Source organism: Pecten maximus, chromosome 3, assembly GCF_902652985.1.
Source record: "Pecten maximus chromosome 3, xPecMax1.1, whole genome shotgun sequence".
Lineage (NCBI taxonomy): Eukaryota > Metazoa > Mollusca > Bivalvia > Pectinida > Pectinidae > Pecten > Pecten maximus.
In genome coordinates, this window is record NC_047017.1 from 20,587,880 (window position 1) to 20,610,924 (window position 23,045).

Consider the following 23,045-nt stretch of genomic DNA (forward strand, 5'->3'; position numbering starts at 1 on the left):
ATTGTTTCTTACCTAAAACAGTGTCAAATCACGCACCTGCCTATCCCAACAAGGTTAAATGTTTATTGGTATTTAAAAACATCACGTTCACTGCGTAGGTGTTTATCGACATTTACGTAACTGACGGTCCCCGGTATGGTGGTAATGTTTGCTGTTATTTGATCATTGATTCTTCTAAATTCTTAATCTATAAACAAAACGATTTGAGTTAATTACTTGTGATATTTTAAGGCTTATCGGATATTCTACTTTTATATAAAGTTGATATCTTAATATGCTTGACAGCTTCTTACAATTTTCAGAACTTTCATTGCATGGGGTCTTTAAATTGTGAATTCAATGTTTAGAGCATTTGTGATAGACTTCCTCTTCACATCTTTTAAGATAACGTTAATCTGTTGGTTTATTTTCTTCAATTATGAACACCTTTTTTTTCTGATAATGTTTTAATATCATTTTAGATGGACTTATTTCTGATCACGAACTAAATTTTAAAGTAAAATAATCAGGAACCATCTCCCAATTAGAGAGTGATGGCAAAGATGACCTACCCTGTTCTCTAGTCTCTTTCTTATCCGATAATTCACATCAGATCACATTAAAAATACACGTACACCCGTCCTTAACTACCAGTAACGCTGTACTTTTCTAGTGTAAATCCAGTGTTGATGGCATTACCTAGTGAACTGAATGCATAAGTTGCGTTTACTAATCTTGAAGATTATTCAGAAAATGGATGTAATTCATTATAAGGACATTCCTTCGTTCTCGCATCAGAAACATGCATAATTTCTATTGATGAAATATATGTCCGAACGATGATTATATGAGTGTTTGTGCCTACAAGTAATGACATTAACAATGAAATTAACACCGCAATGTAAAAGAAAAGACGTATTATATACAAATGCCGTATGTCTGCGGTAATTATTTATACTTCGGGTCGAATTTAGAATTTTCAGGAAGTTAATACTCGCAGAACTTTGGTTTATCTTGAGAATAAAACTGCCTTATCAATAGAAAGATTATAACATTTACTACTTGTGAAAAATACATATTTTCCAATAAGCTAAATTTTGACGACCTTAACTTTATTCAAACGAAGGAATGCCCCTTTAAAAAGATTGGCTTGGTCTTTTTAAATCAGTGTCGATTTATTGGTGACACCGATTAGTACGTCACTATTGTTTCACCTTTCCACATTCTAGGTGTATTATCATGGTGATTTATAGTCCACTCTAAAAGTTGTTACTTTGAAGCACATATATATTGCTTGCATTATCAGAGTAAGTAAGTCATCTAATAAACAAAACGTGGCCACCATAAGATACCAGGTTTTGAATATTAATGTACATGTATTCAGTACGGTAAATCACAAGCGGCCAGGTTGGTCGAAAACCATTGAAACTTATCTTATAGTATAGCAAGTAGCTATCATTTTAAACACATACCAGAAAGGGATGTTTTATTCTAAATGAAATTCACTAGTTGATCAATCTGAAAAATGCGTCAGACAGTCACACATTGAATAAGTCTTGACTAGATCTCTATTACTGTTTAAAACAATTTGTTATATCCACAGCCATTTAAATATTGATATTCTCTCTCTTACGGAAATTATTTCGGGTCTTGATCCCCCCCCCCCCCCCCCCCCCCCCCCCCCCTTTTTTTAAAATTATTATTATTTTATTTTTATCAATCCCAGATACCTATATAACTATCTATATTATGTCAGTATGTCAAAACCAAATCAATGAGCACATTTACCGTACATGGCACGTGATTACCTCCCCTGTTTGGTACTCTTTACACTGGGAGATTAAAACGATTGACAACAAGTTTGTTTCAAAATGGCGTAGGGAACCTGTCGATGGACTGTTAATAGCAGAAATCAAAACAGTAATAATGTCTGCTAAGAAAGGAAAGCACGGAGGTTAATGCTGCCGTGGAACGGCTCTTGGAATTGGGTAATTTACTTTTTAACACTTTCACTTACCACGATACTGGAAAGTACAGTGTGTGTTCAATATTTACTGAACTTCTGAAGCGCAGATCGCTGATTTCATATTGGCTCATAGGACGTTTGGATTTTACCATTTTCTAAACATTTTGACGTTATACTGATAGTTTATTGAGTGCTACAGTAAGCCACAAAGAAAATTTTTCTTACAAAGGTTGATAGATTCTATGGTGTTGTACTCATCTGCCCCAACAATATATGAAAGGGGATACAAAGTTGGAATAATTTAGACTACTGTATAAACAGTAGTGCCTGATCCAGTTGTTCGGGGATTGTCACAACTATGATACCAAGAAGGATTTAGGTGATAAAGCCAATGCCATTCCTGCTAGATTAGTTGGGTATTTGATTCCACAACTCCTCCTATGATATCATTAATTGCTTTAGTAACGGTTCATCAGTTATCAAACTTCACAAATGCTGTCATGAAACATATGGTCTGCCCTGACCAGACATACACTTTGTATGTCAAGCTTAAGTGTTGGGAAGTTGTTTAGGCTTCTCATTATACAGCTGACAGTCCAATTAAAATTGTCCAGATAAGGTTATTTTGTTGTTGCCATTTTTTATACTGTTAGTTTTAAAAAGGCATTTTATTTAAATGATGTATTAAAGAAATATATGGAGCACAGGCACTTGCCTTGTTTGCCAATAGACCAAATATTCACGCATTTGGTGTATTGAAAGACGAGGCTAGTGCCAGTGGACGGAAAACTCTTTCTTAGTTTATTCGCTGGTGTAAGGGCCTCGAAGTATAGACAGGTTGTCACCATTAATATAATTTACAAGTACCATCTATATATCCTATACTGTATGTACATGTATCCACCATGATTTTATTTTCAGTATTTCTAATTTACATTCGTGCTATAATGCAACATTATTCCACTTTCAGCTGACCGCATGAGGAGCGAGGATTTTGGATTCAATGAAAAAGATGTTCAAAACATAGATGGAGTAATAGAAGCAGTTCATGCATTGGTATGGAGTATTTCTTTTAATATTCACATATTTTTTTCTAGAATTATTGTGTAAAATTATTTCCTACAATAGTATCATCATTGCCTTCATAATAAATTTAAGAAGAATTAAATCCATTCAATAATATTTAAAGAGAAAAACTACATGTAACTCCTCTTTTATAAATAATTGCTATGCAAGAACTAAAGATGATCTTCAGTGTTTTGTATTTATTCATTATAATATGGATTCCTTTCCTGTATCTCAGGAGGGTGAACGAACACGGGTCCATGATAAACTTGAAACAGAAACAATTCATGCCAGTATCCTACGCCACAAACTTCAGTTCTTGCCAGGAGAAATCAAGAAAGAAATCAAAGGTAAAATATGGAACAATGTTTAGCATGATTTGTCACTGTATAAAAGAAGTTGAAATGAAAACAAGATTAAACTGAGCTGATATAAAAGTGTACAACCACCCTAGTCATTTCTTAGAATCCATAGCTCTTAGAAGATGTAAACATTTACATTGTATAACTTGTCTGATTGTAGCTGCTGTTGAGTCGGCCAGACAGTCCAATGCTGATGTCCTGCGAAAATTACAGCAGCAACTGGATGAAATCAACCAAAACACAGTTTATCTTGAAACAAGACAGCAAGAACTGGATAAAGAAAATGCTGTTTTACAGTGAGTTAATAGCCTTATCTAAGCTTTTTATATACCAGTTCTTGTCAAATGTACGTGTTAATATTAGGCTAGGATTCTTAAGAAATAATTTTTCAAGTCCTTTTCATTCTATTTTATGTAACTTGCTACATTGCATTAGAGTTGCTTCACATTGATTATGAGTGTAGGTTTTGGAGCTGACTGTTCTCCTTTTTTTTAGCCCACAGAGAGAGCTTGTCAAAGAGAAACATGAACAAATTATCTCGCAGCTTAACCAGCGTATGGCTGAAAAAGCTAGGTATGTATTTCATCTCAGAGCATATGCATAAGATATAATTCTGAGATAGTTATAGTTATGTTGAATATCAACTTGTAATGATATGTCAATAATTATTCAAACTGTAATAATATATAATTATAATGATAATTATATACCATTTTCAAATTGTAATGATATACATGTATCATGCACATGTAGATATTGTTTTAATTGAATCGCAATGTTTTTATGTTGTTTACACTGTATGTTGTCATCAAGCACTGAGTAAAATTATAAGCTCTCCAATTTTTTTTTCAAAAGCTTACAGATTACCTTGAATGAAACAAGAGACAAAGTCAGACAGACTAACCAGGATGTAAGTATATATGCCTGTATAAGTCTCATATTGCAGTATTCATTGTGTGGTATGTGAAAACTTATTATAGGAAAAAAACTTAAGAATGGTAATCTGCAAAATCATATTTCATGAATGATATTAGCATCAATTGGTTGTTTCATTTGTTGCTGGTATGTTGTAGATCGTTGATCTTGAAGATGGAATTTTACAACTGAAAGAGGATCTGATTGTTGAGCGGAAAGAAGCAAGGACAGAGAAGAAGAAACTTAAGAGGGCTGTGGTGAGTGCTGTTGGTTCACAATATTTAGAGATTTCCTAAACATCTGGATTTAGATCAATAGCTTTTTTATCCTTAAATATCTATGAATTTACAAATGTACCTGGTGCACAAACTAATACTCCATTGTGATTTTGTGTTTTACAGACTGACACTGCAGAAAAAACAAAAGACCAAAAAGTGCTGAATATCGTGAAGAAGAAGTAAGTCACAGAGTTAATGGATATATCACTCCAATCTGAAACGACTTTTAGCATAATCAACTGAATGTTTAAACTTACATTGGACACAACTGAATAACTACTTATATCTAATGTAAAGTACTTTTAAGATTGATTTGAAGTAATTAACATCTGGTGCAGTATGTGAGATTTTGGATTAGTATTTGTGTTGTCATACTCTATATCATCTGAAGCATTGACACAGTCAATACAGTTGTAGGTACACGTATTTGTGAAGAGATGTAGACAATGTTTACCTATCTGATCTGTAGCTACTCTCGCCTTTGCCGGGGAGTCCCATGCTGGTAGCCATGATCATGTGAATTAAAAGTGGTTTATATTTTATATGCATATTGTAGTTTGTGTAGCTTGATCATAGACTCATCAACAAAATTATGCATTTGTTTATCTAATAATTGATCCTAAATAAGTTCATACTTGATCAATCTCATTTTAGGGAACTTGATGTTATCCATGAACAGCTGCTGGAGAGTGAGGGGAAACTGGAAGCGATAAGAATGGTATTTTTCTGTCCAGATTTTCCTATAAATAGAAAAAAAGTGTAATTTATTCTGTAAAAAGATCATAAAAATGAGATCTTTGTTACAAAATTTGAAACCACTATGAAAGTTCTCAAGAACTGACAGATACATTCAATTATGCAAAATACCACTAATTCTATTTCTATCTCCATCTAATTTAAGGAATAATACTAAATATGTTTTGCGGTTCTTATTTGCTGAAAACTTAAAGAATTTTATATTATGATTACTTTATGCAATCAAGTGTTAATTTGTGATATGATGTGATTTGTTAGGATCTTCGGAAATATGAGACTTCAAAAGCCAAATTGGAAGGTCAGGAGAGGGCTCTGAATGCTCAGCTGCAGAAGCAACTCAAACTAAACGGAGAACTCCGTAATAAGGGGTAAGGAAAAAGTACATGGAAAATAACTGTTGGTGTTTTTATTCCAGATCTGTAGTTACCATAAACACCATTCACAAATTACTGACAGTCAACATAGACGGCCACCAATTAAAAAGTTCAAACATATTACAATGATCCATAAAGTGTTTTGTACTTTTAGTAATTAAGCATGTACTTTATGTAAGTTTGCTTTCAATTTAATTTCCTTTTTTTTTTTAAATATATATATTTGATTTGACCTATTATATAAGTCCAACTATATCCATTATAGATGACCCCATGGGCCTCTTGTATTTTTGTATGAACATGGAAGAGACTTATTATATGAACAGTTGTGTATTGATGAAATCCATGTGTTTTCTGATTAAAGCAATGCAATAATCAAGGAAGATATGCAATCTCAGCAAGATTTTGAAGGTAACGAAAAACTGTTACGGAATAAATTAGAGAAGGTAAGTTTTTTACGGAATAAAGCAATAGAAAAAGTCACTTTTATCCCTAAATCTGATATGTCTTCCAATTTTGCCATTATATGAGGAACAAGCATACCGGGTATTGGTAAATGGTAACAATACATAACAGATGCAATTAGTTGCTTGCATTATATAGTACCTGTAGTACCCAGTAACTAGTAAGTATCAGTATATACATACTGCCCCGGTATAGATATGCTGTTCAAAAGGCAACTATATGGTCTCTTGGCTTGCACCTATAAGTTTTAATTTTTTTAAAAGCTTGTAATGATATTGTTGTGCTTCTAATATTTAAAAAAAATCAATTTGAATTTACAGATGAAGTATGAAATAGAAAGAGAAGATCATAAGAGTATGGAACTACAGGGTCAGAAGATGGATTTACATTTAGGTAAGTTTTGTATGTTTAGTTATATTATTGATACAGTAATTCAGTATGTATAGTACAGAGACCAACACAACCTCTGTCTGTTACCGTGTTACTGAGTAAGGTTTTACGATGGATTGGGGAGAATTAAGTAAGAGAAAACCTTACATGTTGGTGACATAGTTAATCTGAAATCATATGTTTACCTTCAGACCTTGAACAGAAGATGAAAATCAGGCAGGTGGACGCTGAACGTGTGAATGAACTAAATGATGAGTAAGTATATGACAATTGTATAGGGGTGATTCTTGTGTATACATATACTATATATAATTCTAATGATCTAAAACATATTTTTCTAAAGTTTTTCAGACTTTGTACACGATATTTAATCAATCACTGTAGAGACGATAATGCAACATTTTTTATTCTGAAATCTGATATGAATGCAATGTCGTTCACTAGCAGTATTTAGGGACGAATCGTCTTTGAACTCTTCGATATACTTTCACGTGCAGGGGAATTCTAAATATCTCTGCCGTTGGTCGCATAGCGTTCTAGTGTTGAACATGATGCAGTCACGCTAGTATCCGCCTTCGGCCCACGTTTGCCGAAGGGTTCATTGTGGTTTCTCCAGTTACTAAAACATTATTCTTATTGTATTTTATTGTATTTCCAGTACTTCTTATATATATTATGTGATTGTATTTGTAATTTTTTGTGTTTTGCTAAAGGGGCGGATTGCCTCGAAAATTTAACAAGCCTTATTGTTTACACTGTTTGAATTACTTCTTTGCCCCATATACTATATATAGATATAGCTAACATCTTCATGCATATATAAACATACATGTACAGAAGTAAAAAGTCCTACAATGTCGATATACAGAATTACACTATATATCAATATATGTGCATAATTACAATGAACAATTTATTTATATATAGTTACACTGTATATCAATATACCTATACATGTATATACAATGTACATAATCACAGTGTACATCAGTTCATGTGTATATAATTATATTGTTTACCGATGTATGTAAATACAATTACATTATGTACAGTGTACATATATAATTGTGTTCCAACTTAAAATTAAATTGAATGATTACCAAAGACACTAACACAAGTATTATGTGACTGTAGTTGGCACAACATCTGATTTAAATAATGTGTATATTTAGACTGCAGACAGAGAAGCGTGCCCTGGCCTTGAAGGCTGAGGAGATGGGAAGGATGCAGGCAGAGAACGTAGAGATGCATGACCAGATAGAAAACCTAGAGGAGTCCCACAAGTAAGTGATATGTGTTCCCTGAGAAGTCCCACAAGTAAGTAGCATGTGTTCCCTGAATCCCACAAGTCAGTAGCATGTGTTCCCTGAGGAGTCCCACAAGTCAGTAGCATGTGTTCCCTGAATCCCTCAATTAAGTAGCATGTGTTCCCTGAGGAGTCCCACAAGTCAGTAGCATGTGTTCCCTGAATCCCTCAATTAAGTAGCATGTGTTCCCTGAATCCCACAAGTAAGCAGCATGTGTTCCCTGAATCCCACAAGTAATTAGCATGTGTTCCCTGAATCCCACAAGTAATAAGTAGCATGTGTTCCCTAAATCCCACAAGTGAGAGGTGTGTGTTCCCTGAGGAGTCCCATTAGTAAGTTTCATGTGTTCCTTGCAGTCCCACAAGTGAGAGGTGTGTGTTCCCTGAGGAGTCCCATTAGTAAGTTTCATGTGTTCCTTGCAGTCCCACAAGTGAGAGGTGTGTGTTCCCTGAGGAGTCCCATTAGTAAGTAGCATGTGTTCCTTGCAGTCCCACATGTGAGTGGTGTGTGTTCCCTGAGGAGTCCCATTAGTAAGTAGCATGTGTTCCCTGGAGTCCCACATGTAAACACACTTTGTAAATAAATAATCATTTATTGAGGTTAATCGTTTGTTGAGGAATTAACTTGAACCTCTTTACATTTCTGACAATATTAGACTACATTGTTTACCACTTCCTCCATTATAGGGCAGTAATGGCTCAACTGAACAAGCAGATAGAGGACTACAGGGAACAGCTGGGGAAGGAGCGTAAGGAAAGGTAGGCCTGTCATTCAGTAGAAACTCTTGTTGTTTCTTCACACTTTCTGTTAATTTTTTTCAATTTGGATTAAAGAGATTACAATATTGTTACCAAGATCTCCTGCTAGAATTTTATCCAAGGTTTAGAAGGAATTACCGAATATAAAATATATTCAAATGACTTGTTAGATCAGCTGGTTTTAGACCATAGGTGCTTAACCTGTGGTAAATAATTGTTTGTCTGGTCATTATCTAAGGATTGCCTCTCTGGAATACCATAAATGGAATTATACAGCAGAGGGGGTATAGATATAGGGCATTATAGGGGTATATATAGGGCCATACATGTATATATGTAGGGCCATATGGGGGTATATGTAGGGCCATATAGGGATATATGTAGGGCAAAATAGGGAGATATATACCCCGGTAGGGCCATATAGGGATATAGGGCAATACAGGATGAAATAGAGATATATAAAGGGCAAACAAGGGGTATTTATAGGGCCAACTAGGGATATATATTGGGTGAAATAGAGGTCTATAAAGGGTCAAAAAGGGGCAATATAGGGTGAAATAGGGGTGCATATAGTGCCAATTAAGGGTATATATAGGGCCAATTAGGGGCAATATAGGGTCAAATAGGGGCATATATAGGGCAAAATAGGGGTGTATATATAGGGCCAAATAGGGAAAATATAGGTTGAAATAGGGGCAGTATAGGGGTGTATATATAGGGCCATATAGGGGTATATGTATGGGGTCAAATAGAGGTGTCTGAGAAACAGTACACATGGTAAGGTAAACATGAGACTTGAGTTGAATAACAAAGAGGATTATATAGGTCACAGTTATTTTGATGATCTCGAGTAAATTAACTGCCATACAGATGGTTATACAGAATGATAAAGGCTGCGGGATTATATAATCACTCTGCATCAACAAGTATATTTAGGATTCTGAACTATAAAGTTCATCAGTAAAATTACAAAAGTCCCACTTTTCACGATTTCTTCTGTTTTAACAATCACATTTATTTTTCATATTTGTTTCACTCTTTGTTGTAGATAATTTGACATTTTAGTCTTATTGTATGAGGGTCATCAACTGCACAGAAACACTACTGATATACATGTACATTTCATACTTAATTTAGATGTTGCTTTCCTGATAGTTTTGGTCAAAAATTTAACAGCATATTCACAACGATTTTCCCATAAATTAATTTTGATCTTTTTAATATAAATTTGTAATAAACTATTTTTTTAAAATCTTATCAGCTACATTTTTAACTGACCTTAATGATGTAATTTCTAATAATAAAGTTTTCATATAAATAGTCTGCGACATTTTCATGTTTCTGGGCATTTGATGAATCATCAATTTCCTCTACACCTAAATCACGAATAATATATTTTTTATTTCGTTCTTTTCTATTTTCCACTTTTCTTGCACTTAGCCCTATCCCACCACCCCCTCCTGTGGTTGAGCTCCCTCCACCCTCCCCATCCCCTCCACCTCCTCCCCCTAAGCCAAAGAAACCGAAAAAGAACAAACTGGCCAATTACTACCTACAGACTGGTAACGAACCTAATTATGGTCCCCCAGCCGCACCACCCCTTATAAACGTACCCCCACGACCCCCACTATCCTCTTCCTCTGACGACGACTACACGGACGATGAGGATGGGTAATTATAACATGTCACATGGTTTGACCCGAGTGTTATTAATATGACTAATTGGTTTCTGGATGTCTAACGAAGACTGTAATCAGATTGGTTATGTTGGGTGTGTTTACTTCTGTAGCGTGTAGCTATAAATATATATGCTTCAGGTTTACCACCATAATGAAATGTGTGTAAATGATATAGAGAAATTAAGGTTTAATACTGATTTTTTGCCTCATAATCAGTTTTGATTATAAATTATGGTATATGCGTGTTGTTTTAAGTTCAGACGGATCTATGACTTATCATTTAATCTGAAATTCATCTATGATTTAACCATAAACCAATGTCGTTTTTTTGAAAACCTTATATTTTTGTTGTAACAGAATACACTTATCTGGTATACTTCTAGTTTGAACAGTTAAGTGATGTGTTACCTTGTATTGGTAAATATTTGGTAAATATATAATTAAAGAGTCAAATTGAAAATGTCTGAGCAGTTGAAATATTTTTTTTTTGAATTCCCAACAAGATATGATGATTTTTTTTTTCATTCACTGTTAAATTCTGTAACGATAAAAGATTTTAAGGACATCAGCACTACTACTATAAGTAGTGCCGATGTCCTTAAAATCTTTTATCGCTACAGAATTTCTACCAAGGTGAATATTTTATGCATAAAATTCCAATACATGTATTTATGATAAATTAATTATCAAACCTTAATTCAAAATTGATCGATTATCATTTATCGGTTGAAAGGAAGGTTAATTTATCATACACTCTTTTAAACAGAACTGATCTCCAAAATTTGAGGCATGTCAAAGTCAATTAAATATATGTGTCAGTACGCCAGGCACTACATATAGTAAGTGACTAGATTCTCATATTTTACCTGTAGTTAAAACATTCAGTGAATTCAAAATAAAGCAGAGAGAACATTTTTTCTCAAATTTAAATATATTAACAGCATGTTGTATAGCTGTGTTGTATGAAAAGGTATATCGTGATAAAACTATGTGGTATTAAACTAACCATGTGTTAAATGATTGTATTCAAGAAACTAAACTTACAATGTATATTCAAGAGTTCAGACTTATATGTAATACTATATATACTATACAGTGTATTTGTATATACAAATGTATTTATTAAATTATGTTTTTATTCAGCAAACTATATTTGTGTTCAATATTATAGATAAAAATTTTAAAACTCGTTTGATATGAAAAGAAATAAGGTTTATCATATTTGATAAAAGTACCAAAAAGATTAACATACTATATACATGTATCAACAGATCATCACCTGTCAGAATCAATTTTGTTGTTTTTGTTTTTTTAATTTTATCTATAAAATTATTTTGAAATATACAAAATGTATTTGTAGGAAATCTTTGTTGGCTGACTGCAAGGTATTTACTTAAGATCCACATTATTGCAGAATCTACATGAGAATTTACATTAACTAGAATTTAGTACTAGGACATTATGAGGTAAAATCACGACTAATTCTGATTGTAGGATCATGGTACAGGAACAGAAAAACAGTGTGTCAAAGAAAGTGGAGGATTTTAAAGTAGACAACCAGAAGTATCTTAGTGACATGAACAAGAAGATACAGGAGGGGAAAGTTCGGCATGTCGATCTCTCAAATGAGGTGAGTGATTAAAATCACTAGAATGAAATCTTGTATGGAGTATTAATTGGGTAGGCTTGGTGACCTTCAGGAAATGTAACAAAATGAATGAAAGTGTCAGAAATCTAAAAAACAAAAAAAGAGTTGGAGATAAAAAAAAATTCATGTTTATTAGATTTTATATTTAGATGTATGGGGAGGGGAGAATTACACAAAATATGCATAGGCCATTTAGTTGCAAAAATTACCAATGCCTGTAATTTTGTGATGAACATGTATGTAGTATTTGTGGAACAGGTGAAAAAGAAAAGATCACAGAAAAAAATTCTCAATGTACACTGTATATAGATTACCCATCAAACTTACAACATCAAACCCCGCAGAAATAGGCATGTTTACAATATCCTGAAACCTGAATGGTATGAGTTTTTTATTTGTTAACTTACTAGGGAGCCAGTCTACAACGAGATCTGAAGCTGGATGAAACTGAAATCTCAAACCTGTCTAGTGACCTCAGTGAGGTTCAAGGTCGCTATGAGACCATGTACACCAGCATGCAGGGTCGCATTGAAATGATGGAGGTATGCTGCAGGAAGATCTGTCAATTCAGTTTTTATTTGTTACTGGAAAATCTGACACTTAAGTTTGCACTTTGAGGTGCACTGTTATGAAAATTTCGATGACAATTGAAGAATTAATGATTATCTGGAATGTATTGATCAAAATGTTCAAAACATGCAATTTGATGATAAACATGTTTAACTGTATACAAGTAGGTTTTGTTTTTGGTTCTTTCTTTTAATTTTTTTTTTTTTATTTTAAGCAAAATTTCAGCTAGAAACAAAGACATTGAATATTATATTTAAAAAAATTTCACTACATGAAATTAAGTTACCCGGTATTATTTTTAATTAAACAAATAAAATCACTTTAATCATCCTTATTTCTTTACAGTGGCAAATTGTGGAGTATGAACGTGGGATTGTGGAGAAGAAGAAGAAAATTGAAGAACAGACACCAATATTTCATGATTTAGAAAAATTGTTTGAAGAGAGAACTAATGCTTATGATGAACTGAAAAGGGGCATAGCTAGTATGTGAAACGCTTTCTGTTCCCTATCACACTTGTGACTGTGCAGGGCCAAAATTCATGGCAAACGTTCTCAGAGAGTTTTATTTATTGAATGTGTACTCATTGTGTGTCTTTTTCATGTTGATTTGCTAGTTTCAATCTTTAATTGCAAAGTGAATGTTTAAAAAACACTTCTTTCAATAATTTCTCTTTTAAATATTTCTTCACTTTTACTGCTTAAAACAGGTTTCGATATTTGAGACACTTTTTTCGGATTGAATTTTGCATGTACATGTGTAATTACACAGGGACTTGACACACATTTTCAAGCTATGGTCGATATATATATTATATATATATGGACCTTGGGTTGAACAGTCATTTCAAGTCCCTATGATATGTACTATATGATTTTCAAACCATCTGAACACAAAAAGCTAATTATTTACAGTTATGTGATTCAAGTGTTTGCTGCAAAACTCATCACAACTTTTATTTAACAAAAATACACTCATACTTAATTGTTTAATTCGAGTATTATTTCTAAATATTGGAATGTAAACACTTAAAAGATATGTTTAACAGCTTAATCAAGTTATACATCAGCATAATTTTTTTTCCAATACATGATATTCATATCATGACCTTGAAAAGGTGAAATGCTCAGTTGCTAGTTATATGTTCAAGGTCATAGACTGTAAAGGAAATAGCTAGAGCTAGACAAAATCAATGTTTGTTTGAAGTTGTGTGCCACTGTAACACAGTCTGCTAACCAATTTGTGAAGCTAATTGCTTTTGTAATTTAAAAGAAAACTCTCAGAACGAAGGAAACTTTATTTCGCAAATCACCCAGAAATTTATTAAATTGTATGGGTATATTTGCACCACAGATTGGGGATGGCCAGCGCATCACATACAAGTCATGTCATTCTGTCTAATAATATACTGCCTTACACAAAGTTACAAATTAGTACATAATTAGTTTATTGTTCCAACATTTTTCTGTATCAGGTGACTGAGTATCCTGTTGATGATTAATTTTCTAATTTAAAAAATTAATTCTACCCTTTGAAAAAAAAAATCTAGTTATGTATTCTCCTTTTGGATTATATTGTTGTACATTTCCATGGTATTTGTTAACCTCTAAATCTTGAAGGACATTTTCTTATACAAACATAAGAATAGCATTCACCCTATAGAAATAAAATCTTATGTAAGGCATCATGTGATGTCATTTCAGCCAATAGATGAACAGAATCAGATGCCATCAACAGGATATATGTGTTAACATGTGTCACACACACTGATGTTGTGTCTAAATTAATGTAACAAGGTGTACGGGAGAATTGATATTAGCATAATTAATCGAAAATAAATAGAGAATTAGAAAGGTCCAGTACATGTGGTTTGTTGACTATATTGTTTACAGGTCCTTTTATGAGAAAATTTTTTCAGGCATTTTTTCATTTTGTTTTTTTATTAAAATCTAAAATTATGATAACAGGAGGTTGAAAATTGAAATCACATTCTGACAATTAAAATAACATGTTATTTGAAAATAAGATTTATGAAATGAATGTTTTACATCAAACTGGTGAAACACAAAAATTAAGATTATTGAAATTTTATAATATTTTTGTTAAACAATGCTGTTTAATCTTCTAGAGATGCGACAGAAAAAGAGTGCTCTAGATGAACAGATACGGAAAACCTTAGACACAAAGGACAACCTTGTCGGACCTCGGGTAAGGTTGAAAAATTTTTCACATTTGCGATTTTGCCTATCTTTATAAGTAATTAAGTTTCAGTGATCATCTCTACAAGACCTGACAAGTCATATGAATTAGTTTGGAGGAAAACTATTCATCTTATTGAAATTGAATGCAGTAAATCTGTTCTGATTTTAGTGTGACAATAATCAGCTGATTTTGAAATCAACACCAATGTAACATTTCTTTGGTAGTTAATCTGTTTATCATTCCTGGTAATATTTGAAATATTGTGAAGAAATTTTGTTTTAAATATTAAAAAATTATTTCTTGAAGGAAAAAATGAAGGAGTCTTTAAAGACCAAGCGAATAGAGTCAATAGAACAGCTGAAGAAACAAGGAGAGGAACGACAGAAAATGGAAAGGGAGATATATCAGGCTGGCTGTAAACTGAAAACGATAATCGAGGAGAACAAGAAGATTGAGGATGTGTGTATCAGACCAAATATGTTTTTATATTAATTTTTAATATTTATATAGATCATTCGAGGGGCTTAATAATGGTTGCTTAGAGCCCAACAATTGGTACAGATCTTTTAGATAAAGATCTAACAACTGATGTAGGCTGAGTTTTCATATAGAGATCCAATGGTTGATACATAAGGGGAAATCGAGCTATAGTTTTACCCTGGCTTCGTCATCAGTGTCGGTTGTAGACAATTATGTTAAATTTTTTATAAAACAGTTTTACCTGTTTGGGACCAAAATCTACAGGATGGAGTTTTTGTTTGATTTTGTAAATTAGCCTTGTTTAAACCAAACCAAGAACAGGGGTAGATATATGCTAACAAGCAATTTACACTGTACCTGTAGCTTAACATGGGTATCCATTTATTCCCTGTATTTAATGTAAACTCAGAATTTAAATTATTTGCTGTAAGAATGTGTTAAGTTGTTGTTCTTTATATTTAGTTGACAAATGGAACTAATACTTTCCTACTATTGTGGTACTTTTATCTGATTGATCTTATAGGTCATGACAGTTGACCATGTCAAAAAAGTTTCCGTTCTGACAGCAAATGTTTTCTTTTTTAGGGTTGTAACAAATACCAAGCTGATATGGATGAGCTTCAAAAACAAATGAATGATGACGAACGTGTGAAAGAAAGGCTTCAGAACACACTGGATGAAGTAAAAGGTAAAGCAACAAGTTTCACAAATATCTGATATGTGAAGGGAATTTTTTTTCTTGTTTGTTTTTTTTGTTTGCTTGTTTTATTTCATAGAAAAATTATGGAAAAAGTTTGCTTTGAAAGTAAAAAAAATTTATGTGTTTTTAACATTGCAAGTTTTACAATTATCCGATATGTGAAGGAATTTTTTGTTGTTGTTGTTTTGTTTGCTTGCTTGAGTTTTTTTTCGTGAATTTTTTTTTGTTTTGAACAGTTTACGTATTTTTTTGTTACAGTGGGCCTCACAGAAAGCTGGCAAAGTGACAGGGATATGGAAGAGGTATGTACTTAATCCGGCCTACTGAATCTATATCCAACATACCTACATTGTTATTTAGGAAGACATTCATCATATCATTGATTGATATACTTTGTACTACTGCCCGGCAGGTAGGGCGTAAGAATTGTACCTGTTGCGGTCATAAGAGGCAAGTACATTTGGATATTTTTCTTCTTTCTAAACAATTTTCTTTTTCCTACGGTCTCCCTTGACACTGCCTCACTTTAGGCCTTTAGATGAGCATTCTTTCCCGTGTGAGGAAGGTTTTGGGTTCTGTCCCCTGGCCGAGACATACTAGAGAGTATAGAATGGTTGTCTCTTCTCTTGCTTAACACTTAGCCTGTTAAGAGTGGGACAACTTGTTCGCCCGTTGATGATGTGACCAGGTGGGGTGTCCTGCTGGGTGTCTTCAGCAGTATGATTCAGTGAGGTAGCACTATAAAGTAGGCATTAGGTCTGTGCTGTCAGAAGGAGACAAACATGAATCTACTTCAGACTCCCAAAACACACATGCATAAACTACATACATGCATTTCACACACTGGAGAGGCCATCCTTAGGTGACCGCAGCTGGAGATAGGACGTTTTAAAATACTAAACTAGACTAAACTTAACTCTAAAGTATGGTATTTTGTGTATATATACAAACTGATGTACCAAGGAACATATCCTCAAGAGCTGCTGGACTGATTTTGACCAAACATGGAAAGGGGCTGAATATTTTTTCTTAGGAACTAGGAATTTACATCAAAATGTCAAATCATTGCTGGCTCAAGGGTAAAAGATGAGGAGGAAATAAGTACAGGTTCACCAGGTTGAGTTTTAATATGATTTCATGAGCATGCATTTTATTTTTTCAATTTGATTTGAAATAAAAAAAGCAAGGTCCCTTAAATCTGTCCTTTGATTGGCTGAGACCTTTATTGTAAGGTCACGTTGTCCATTGATTGGCTGAAACATGTTCCATTAGGTCACCCTGTCTTCTGCAAGACAGGTATATATTTGACTTATTCTTAATTACACCAGAATGATAATTTCAAACATCAGAAAAATGTTTATTCTTTGATGATAATATGGATATCAAGGTCTTACTGTCGCTGAGTTAGAATGATTACAACACAGGCAAACATTTTTTGGTTTGTTTGGTTTGTTTTTGTTTAACGTCCTATTATCAGCCAGGGTCATTTAAGGATGTGCCAGGTTTTGGAGGTGGAGGAAAGCCGGAGTACCCGGAGAAAAACCACCAGCCTACAGTCAGTATCTGGCAACTGCCCCATGTAGGTTTCGAACTCGCAACCCAAAGGTGGAGGGCTAGTGATAAAGTGTCGGGACACCATAACCTCTCAGCCCCTACAGGCAAACAAAACAAATGGATCTAATTAAAAGTCATATATTAAGACTACATTTTGTATGTCAATTAAAAAAAAATTCAATTGATATGTTGAATCATTACAGAGATACACGGAGCGTGACCAGTTAATCGTGGATGACCTTGGGAAGCTCATGCATAAAACAGAAAAGCGAAGTGAAAAAATATCAGAGATTTCCGATAATCTGGAGGGAGAGTTAGCAGTGTTGGCCGGATTTCTGGAGAATCTGGCTACACGCAGACCAAGAGGTAGGCATCAGTTTCTGATTTAATCTACAAAATATGTTTACTTATTAATGAAAAAGTAGTAAATACTTTATATCTTAAGACATAAACACAGATTCTATACATATATCTTGTGTTACATAGTAATAATGTTGTTTTGGATATACATGTATTTCAATATTGTATATATATATTCATCAATTAGAGAGATTTAATTTAATCACATTTTCTTTGTAGAATTTTATCTTTAATTGTAGATAATGAGTTTTTATCATACGGTATTCACATGTAGTTTTTCTTCTGTGAAAATATTTTTTGTTTGTGATGTAGCTCTATTTAGAGTCATTATAAATAAGTTTCTTATCTGAGACAAAATGAACTTATTCTGACTTCTTTTAAATAACCAATGAATATATTTTCCTTTGAACTTAAAATTTAGGACTTCAGATTAAAGCTAATGCTTCAACTTCTGTTTGTCTTTTATGTCCAGAATTAGAAAACATTTTAGAAAATATTTGCAAAGCTCTGGCATCTATATTGACCATAGACACCAAAAAAAGACCGTTTAATCCTTAAATAACACATAAAACCTATGTAATAGTTGTGTATTGTAAATATTTAAAGTTAAATAGATGATATTCCAGTGTACATGAACTTGATTTTTTCAAGGCAGGAGACTCTTTCCCTCTTTATATATGTCTTACAAACCAGAGAACTAGTCCCCTTTCAAATGTCACATAAATCACAACACAACTTGTAGAATGTAGTTTTCACACTATAATGTACATTTTGTATTAGTTTAATATTATTACCTTCAATGTTGTTTGATGTTTGATGTTATAAGATGGTGCCGTGTTCCAGAGATGCAGTAATATACAAATGTGCCAGGGCCAGGGTGGGGAATATTAATAATCATTTGTATGTCACATTACTAACATTGTCTTTAATCATCTTCTTCATCAAAATTATGATCACAACTTTATAGGAAAGAAAAAGCCATCGGACAAGAGGTAATGTTCATCTACGCACGTAAATTAATTTCTGTTGTCATTTTGTCAAACCACATGTCAAGGTCAACAGTGATTATGCCCCATCTACACGTACATGGTATAGTCCGCTATGACAAACTGCTACCACCAAATGCTTTTCATATGTCACGAGCCCACAGAATACAGAAGCTAGAATCCTAATAAATCTGTATGCTTCCTTATGATATTGTTCATGGTCTGAATTTAAAAGCATGAATCACAGATATTCTAACAAGTGTGTGAATTGTTAAAAAATATAAATAATATGACACTAAAAATAAATATAAAATTAAGAATATTTTTTTAATTTAGCACATGGTTACTCAACATTGGTAACCATGCAGAAAGCATTGTTTGATAATTCATTACAATCATTGTCTTGAAATAAATATTTTGTTTTGCTAGATTGAAAATGATTTTAGTGACAGCAAAGTAACAGGCTAGTTATTTTGGGGATATGTTTAAGTATACAATTTTTTTTTAAGTATAAAAATAAATCTATAAACAATTTCGTTGATAGCAAGGAACATATTTTTATGTTCATGGAGGACAGGATGCATTATTGTTTTCATGATGCCAGTGGGTGGGTGAGTGAGTGCACAGTGTCTGCTGAACATCAGGAGTAATTGCAGACAGATTAGCTTCAAACTAACTTTAAATTTTGGAGTTATGGCCCTTTATGCATTGGCCTTACAATGTCAACATATGTTGAGCATTTACTGATGGATAAACATGAAGTTACCATAAAACCCTGGACAAATTTGATAATTATAATTATTGGAGAATTATGATAGTTCTGCAGTACACCTTTTCTGATAACTATTGCACATGCAGGCAGAGCTATAAAAGAATGAATTATTCATACCCTGCCTTCCCTCCTCAGAACTCTGTAGGTAGTCCAGTGCTATATATATTATTGCAGTTAAGCTATAAATAAAAGTTCTGTTTACTTCATATGTCATCTAATATTTCACACGTCTAATAGTTGTAGTTAAACTAGTACTGTCGATCTCCAATCGTTCAGATTCGTAATAAAAATAAATCACTCAAAAAACCTTGATATGTGATTTAATTATATTCATATTACATTTTATTTCTTTTTGTTCAACATATTTATATGTACTTTATTGTTTATTTTTTTTTATTGTTTCTGGGTATTGACATATTGGAATTGGATTTTATTTACATCTATGTACTTACATTTATATTTCCCCGATATGATTAAAACTGTCACGTAGGATGTCTTCATCCTGTTTTTTCAAATTCTCATTTTGTGCACCAATTAATTTACTGAATTTTTTAAAATCATAACCTCCAACATAACATTTGTAATGAAAACATGAGTAGGTTGTATTGAAATCTTTTTACTTAAACTATATTTTTATTTTGAACTATAAATGTTTGACAACCAAAGGATTAGTAGATAGAATGTATCACCCCTGCTTTGGTGATGGCCTCCTGTGTAGGTAAAAATATATATGTATATTGTTATCTGTACAAATGCCCCATACAACAATTTATCCTGCAATTGGCATCGGCATTGTTTAAATACACCCACCGTATATATTTTTGCTGTATTCGGCAGTGAAGGAAAACAGCTGTATTTTAGAATCTTCGCAAGTGCGTCAATTTGACTGACCTACTTCTAAGTGAAGCAACGTTTAAAGGCGAACATATTTGGAACATTGTTGATGCCATTTCCCTTTAAAGTGCTAGTTTTTGATGAGTTGCAGGATAAATAGATTACATAGTCAATGTCTTAAAATATAGCTGTATTTTGGCTCGGCAATACACAGCTCATATTTAAGACAATAACCATGTATTATCTATATAATTATCATATAAACCCCCAAACAACAATATATGTAACTTCCCCAAAGTTTCTCAATGGTTAAACTTGATCACTATACAGAAGTAACACGACAACAGTAAACATCTTAAAACTCATAATACAGGTGTATAAAGGTACTCCAAGTGTTTATGGTTTAGAAGTGAAGTATGAGAATCTGTAGAATTTAAGTCTTTGTATTGTAATCGGAAATGGTTTTGGAGAGTACAGTACAAGTGTGAAATTTCTACAGAATTGGAACATATATAATCAGAAATTCTTGTGGACAGTATACAATTTTTTTTTTTTATGGAATTTGAGAATATAATCGGCAATGTCTATTGTGTGTACCTTGTATGGGTTTTCATCGCCATGTACCATTTATTTTTTTATCCTCTTCCCATTGATCAGCTGTTGTGGTTACCTGTTTTTACATTGTATGTTGTGACTGCTACAGCGCATTTTTTTACTTTTTTTATTAAAAGATGTTCCTCATCAATTCATAAAACAAATCAATACTTTTCATGCATAACGTTATCTAATGATGAACGAATACATGTTTTTCTGTTAATTTAGTCGGCAAAATATCTAGGGTTTTCAAAGGCAGTCAGAAGGGTCATAGTATGTATATGCCCCAGGCATCTTATATATCAGAAAGATTGTTAATGTAACGATCGCTCAAGGTTCCATGACTAATATTGCACTTACACAAGTAATTATATGCTAGATGGACTGAAATCGTAATGCTTGTAACCATCACAGACAATTTGACTGCCATGTTTGATAGTAATGATGTATGTCGCATGCTAGTGTCATCAAACTTAGCAAAGTTATTGCGTTGGCATGTAATTGGTCCTGATGAACTTGGGTACAAAATGTACCAGTTTCAATTTCAGCTTCAAGAAATATAGCAAAGTTGGATTACAATTTACAATCCAAAAATGTTCTATTTGTCTTACATTTCATTATACGTTTTAAAACTTAATCTGTTCTAAATATAATTATTTTTGTAATGAAATACATTAGTTTCATCAAAATGCCATATAGATGAATGGTATTGTACAGTTAATGCATCGTGACTAGGCACAAATTCCTAGCCAATGATCCATATATAAAATAACAGACTATGAACTGCGGGTCGGGAGTTTTGTGCAAAATCCCTGTTGTGTAGTAGCAGTTTTTATACTTCATATTTCTGATAAATATTCTGTACATTAAAGCAAAACGGTAGATTTTTTTCAAGAAATTGTTCTCATTATGTGTGGTCAAAATTTTTCAACAGTATGACTGAATTGATATTTGCATTTTCATCTCTTTTTTTTTTTTAGTTTCTTGTTTCGAAGACATGAAAATTTAATATGTACATGTATACTGAGCATCACTGAACAGAAACTCCTGACAAAAGTTAGGCACCTAATTATTTTTTCATAAGTGTCAATGATAAAAATTCTTTTCATGTTTAACTACTTTTAAAACGTTTCGTATAATCCTGTATTATTTCAGACACCCCCGTAAGCAGAACAAGGTCTTCTCGTTCAATCCATCTCGCAAGGCAAGGAACTGAAATATCAACTCAGATCAATACGCCTATACCCCCAATTTTATCATCACCAAAGAAACATGATGCACAATCCCCGAGGAAACCAATTCATGATGGCCGTGTGTCTCGTCAGGGTGGCAAAAGTGGACGAACCTCTCGACAAATCAGTGCTCGAAGTGTTGTGATAGAGGGTTGATGCAAAAACTTTGTAAATATTTATTAAAATTATATATGAATTCACTGTGATATTCTTAATGGCAAATTAAAGTATTGAGTAATGAAATTCATTTTGTTATTGTTTATATATGAACTTCATACACTGCATCTATAATACACTGTATGTATCGATATATACCTTACCTTAGTCCCTGTGTTAGCAAACTGCAAGCACACAGCTTCTCTTGATACATAATACACCAATAACAAATATAAACGCTTCTCAAAAGTGGTCAAGAACGTAGAGAACAATAATTTGGAAAAAATTATATAATGGTATCATTAAAGAAGCATAACTCCCAGAAAATACTGATCACATGAACCAAGTTTCATAAAATATGGTAAAACAACAAATAATACAAACATAATAACAAAACCATGCAGACTCAAAATCATTTAGATGAAGGCAAAATATATATGCAAAAATATAGATTTGCATGAGGACTCTGAAAAAGTACAAGGAGAATAAGACAAGGTGTTCCGAAATAGTAAGAATCTTCTGCTTCATCAACGAAACCTGCCATAACAAATGCAGGTCAACTCTAGGATAAGCCACAGTCTAAAATGAGAGTTAGGGTGTTGACAACATGAACCACTAGGTATATCAACAAACATCAAACTCTTCCGACTTCAAATCATATAA

General features: G+C 33.0%; 1 protein-coding gene across 2 annotated transcripts; it reads left to right on the forward strand.

Moving 5' to 3' along the window:
- The first annotated feature begins 1,828 nt into the window (after window positions 1–1,828).
- On the forward strand, window positions 1,829–22,471 carry LOC117323529 (coiled-coil domain-containing protein 175-like). Of its 2 annotated transcripts, XM_033878803.1 has the most exons (25): window positions 1,829–1,967; window positions 2,916–3,001; window positions 3,249–3,360; window positions 3,533–3,668; window positions 3,868–3,945; window positions 4,228–4,282; window positions 4,446–4,544; window positions 4,689–4,744; window positions 5,220–5,283; window positions 5,580–5,689; window positions 6,060–6,141; window positions 6,481–6,553; window positions 6,742–6,805; window positions 7,723–7,833; window positions 8,544–8,615; window positions 11,789–11,924; window positions 12,353–12,484; window positions 12,858–12,996; window positions 14,641–14,720; window positions 15,021–15,173; window positions 15,780–15,882; window positions 16,153–16,196; window positions 17,652–17,814; window positions 18,776–18,800; window positions 22,150–22,471. In XM_033878803.1, exons 2-25 carry the CDS (start codon window positions 2,924–2,926, stop codon window positions 22,208–22,210), a joined length of 2,226 nt encoding a protein of 741 aa, XP_033734694.1. In that variant the 5' UTR covers window positions 1,829–1,967; window positions 2,916–2,923; the 3' UTR covers window positions 22,211–22,471. The 2 variants fall into 2 exon arrangements, with proteins under 2 accessions (XP_033734694.1, XP_033734693.1); XM_033878802.1 differs by lacking the exon at window positions 18,776–18,800.
- The last annotated feature ends 574 nt before the right edge of the window (window positions 22,472–23,045 follow it).

What these genes read in the sequence shown, in the direction of transcription:
- LOC117323529 (XM_033878802.1), top strand. Translation starts at nt 2,924, where the DNA reads ATGAGGAGCGAGGATTTTGGATTCAATGAAAAAGATGTTCAAAACATA. An exon ending in ACAACCTTGTCGGACCTCGG is followed by an intron (nt 14,721 to 15,020) that starts GTAAGGTTGAAA and finishes TATTTCTTGAAG; the next exon opens with GAAAAAATGAAGGAGTCTTT. An exon ending in GTGACAGGGATATGGAAGAG is followed by an intron (nt 16,197 to 17,651) that starts GTATGTACTTAA and finishes GAATCATTACAG; the next exon opens with AGATACACGGAGCGTGACCA.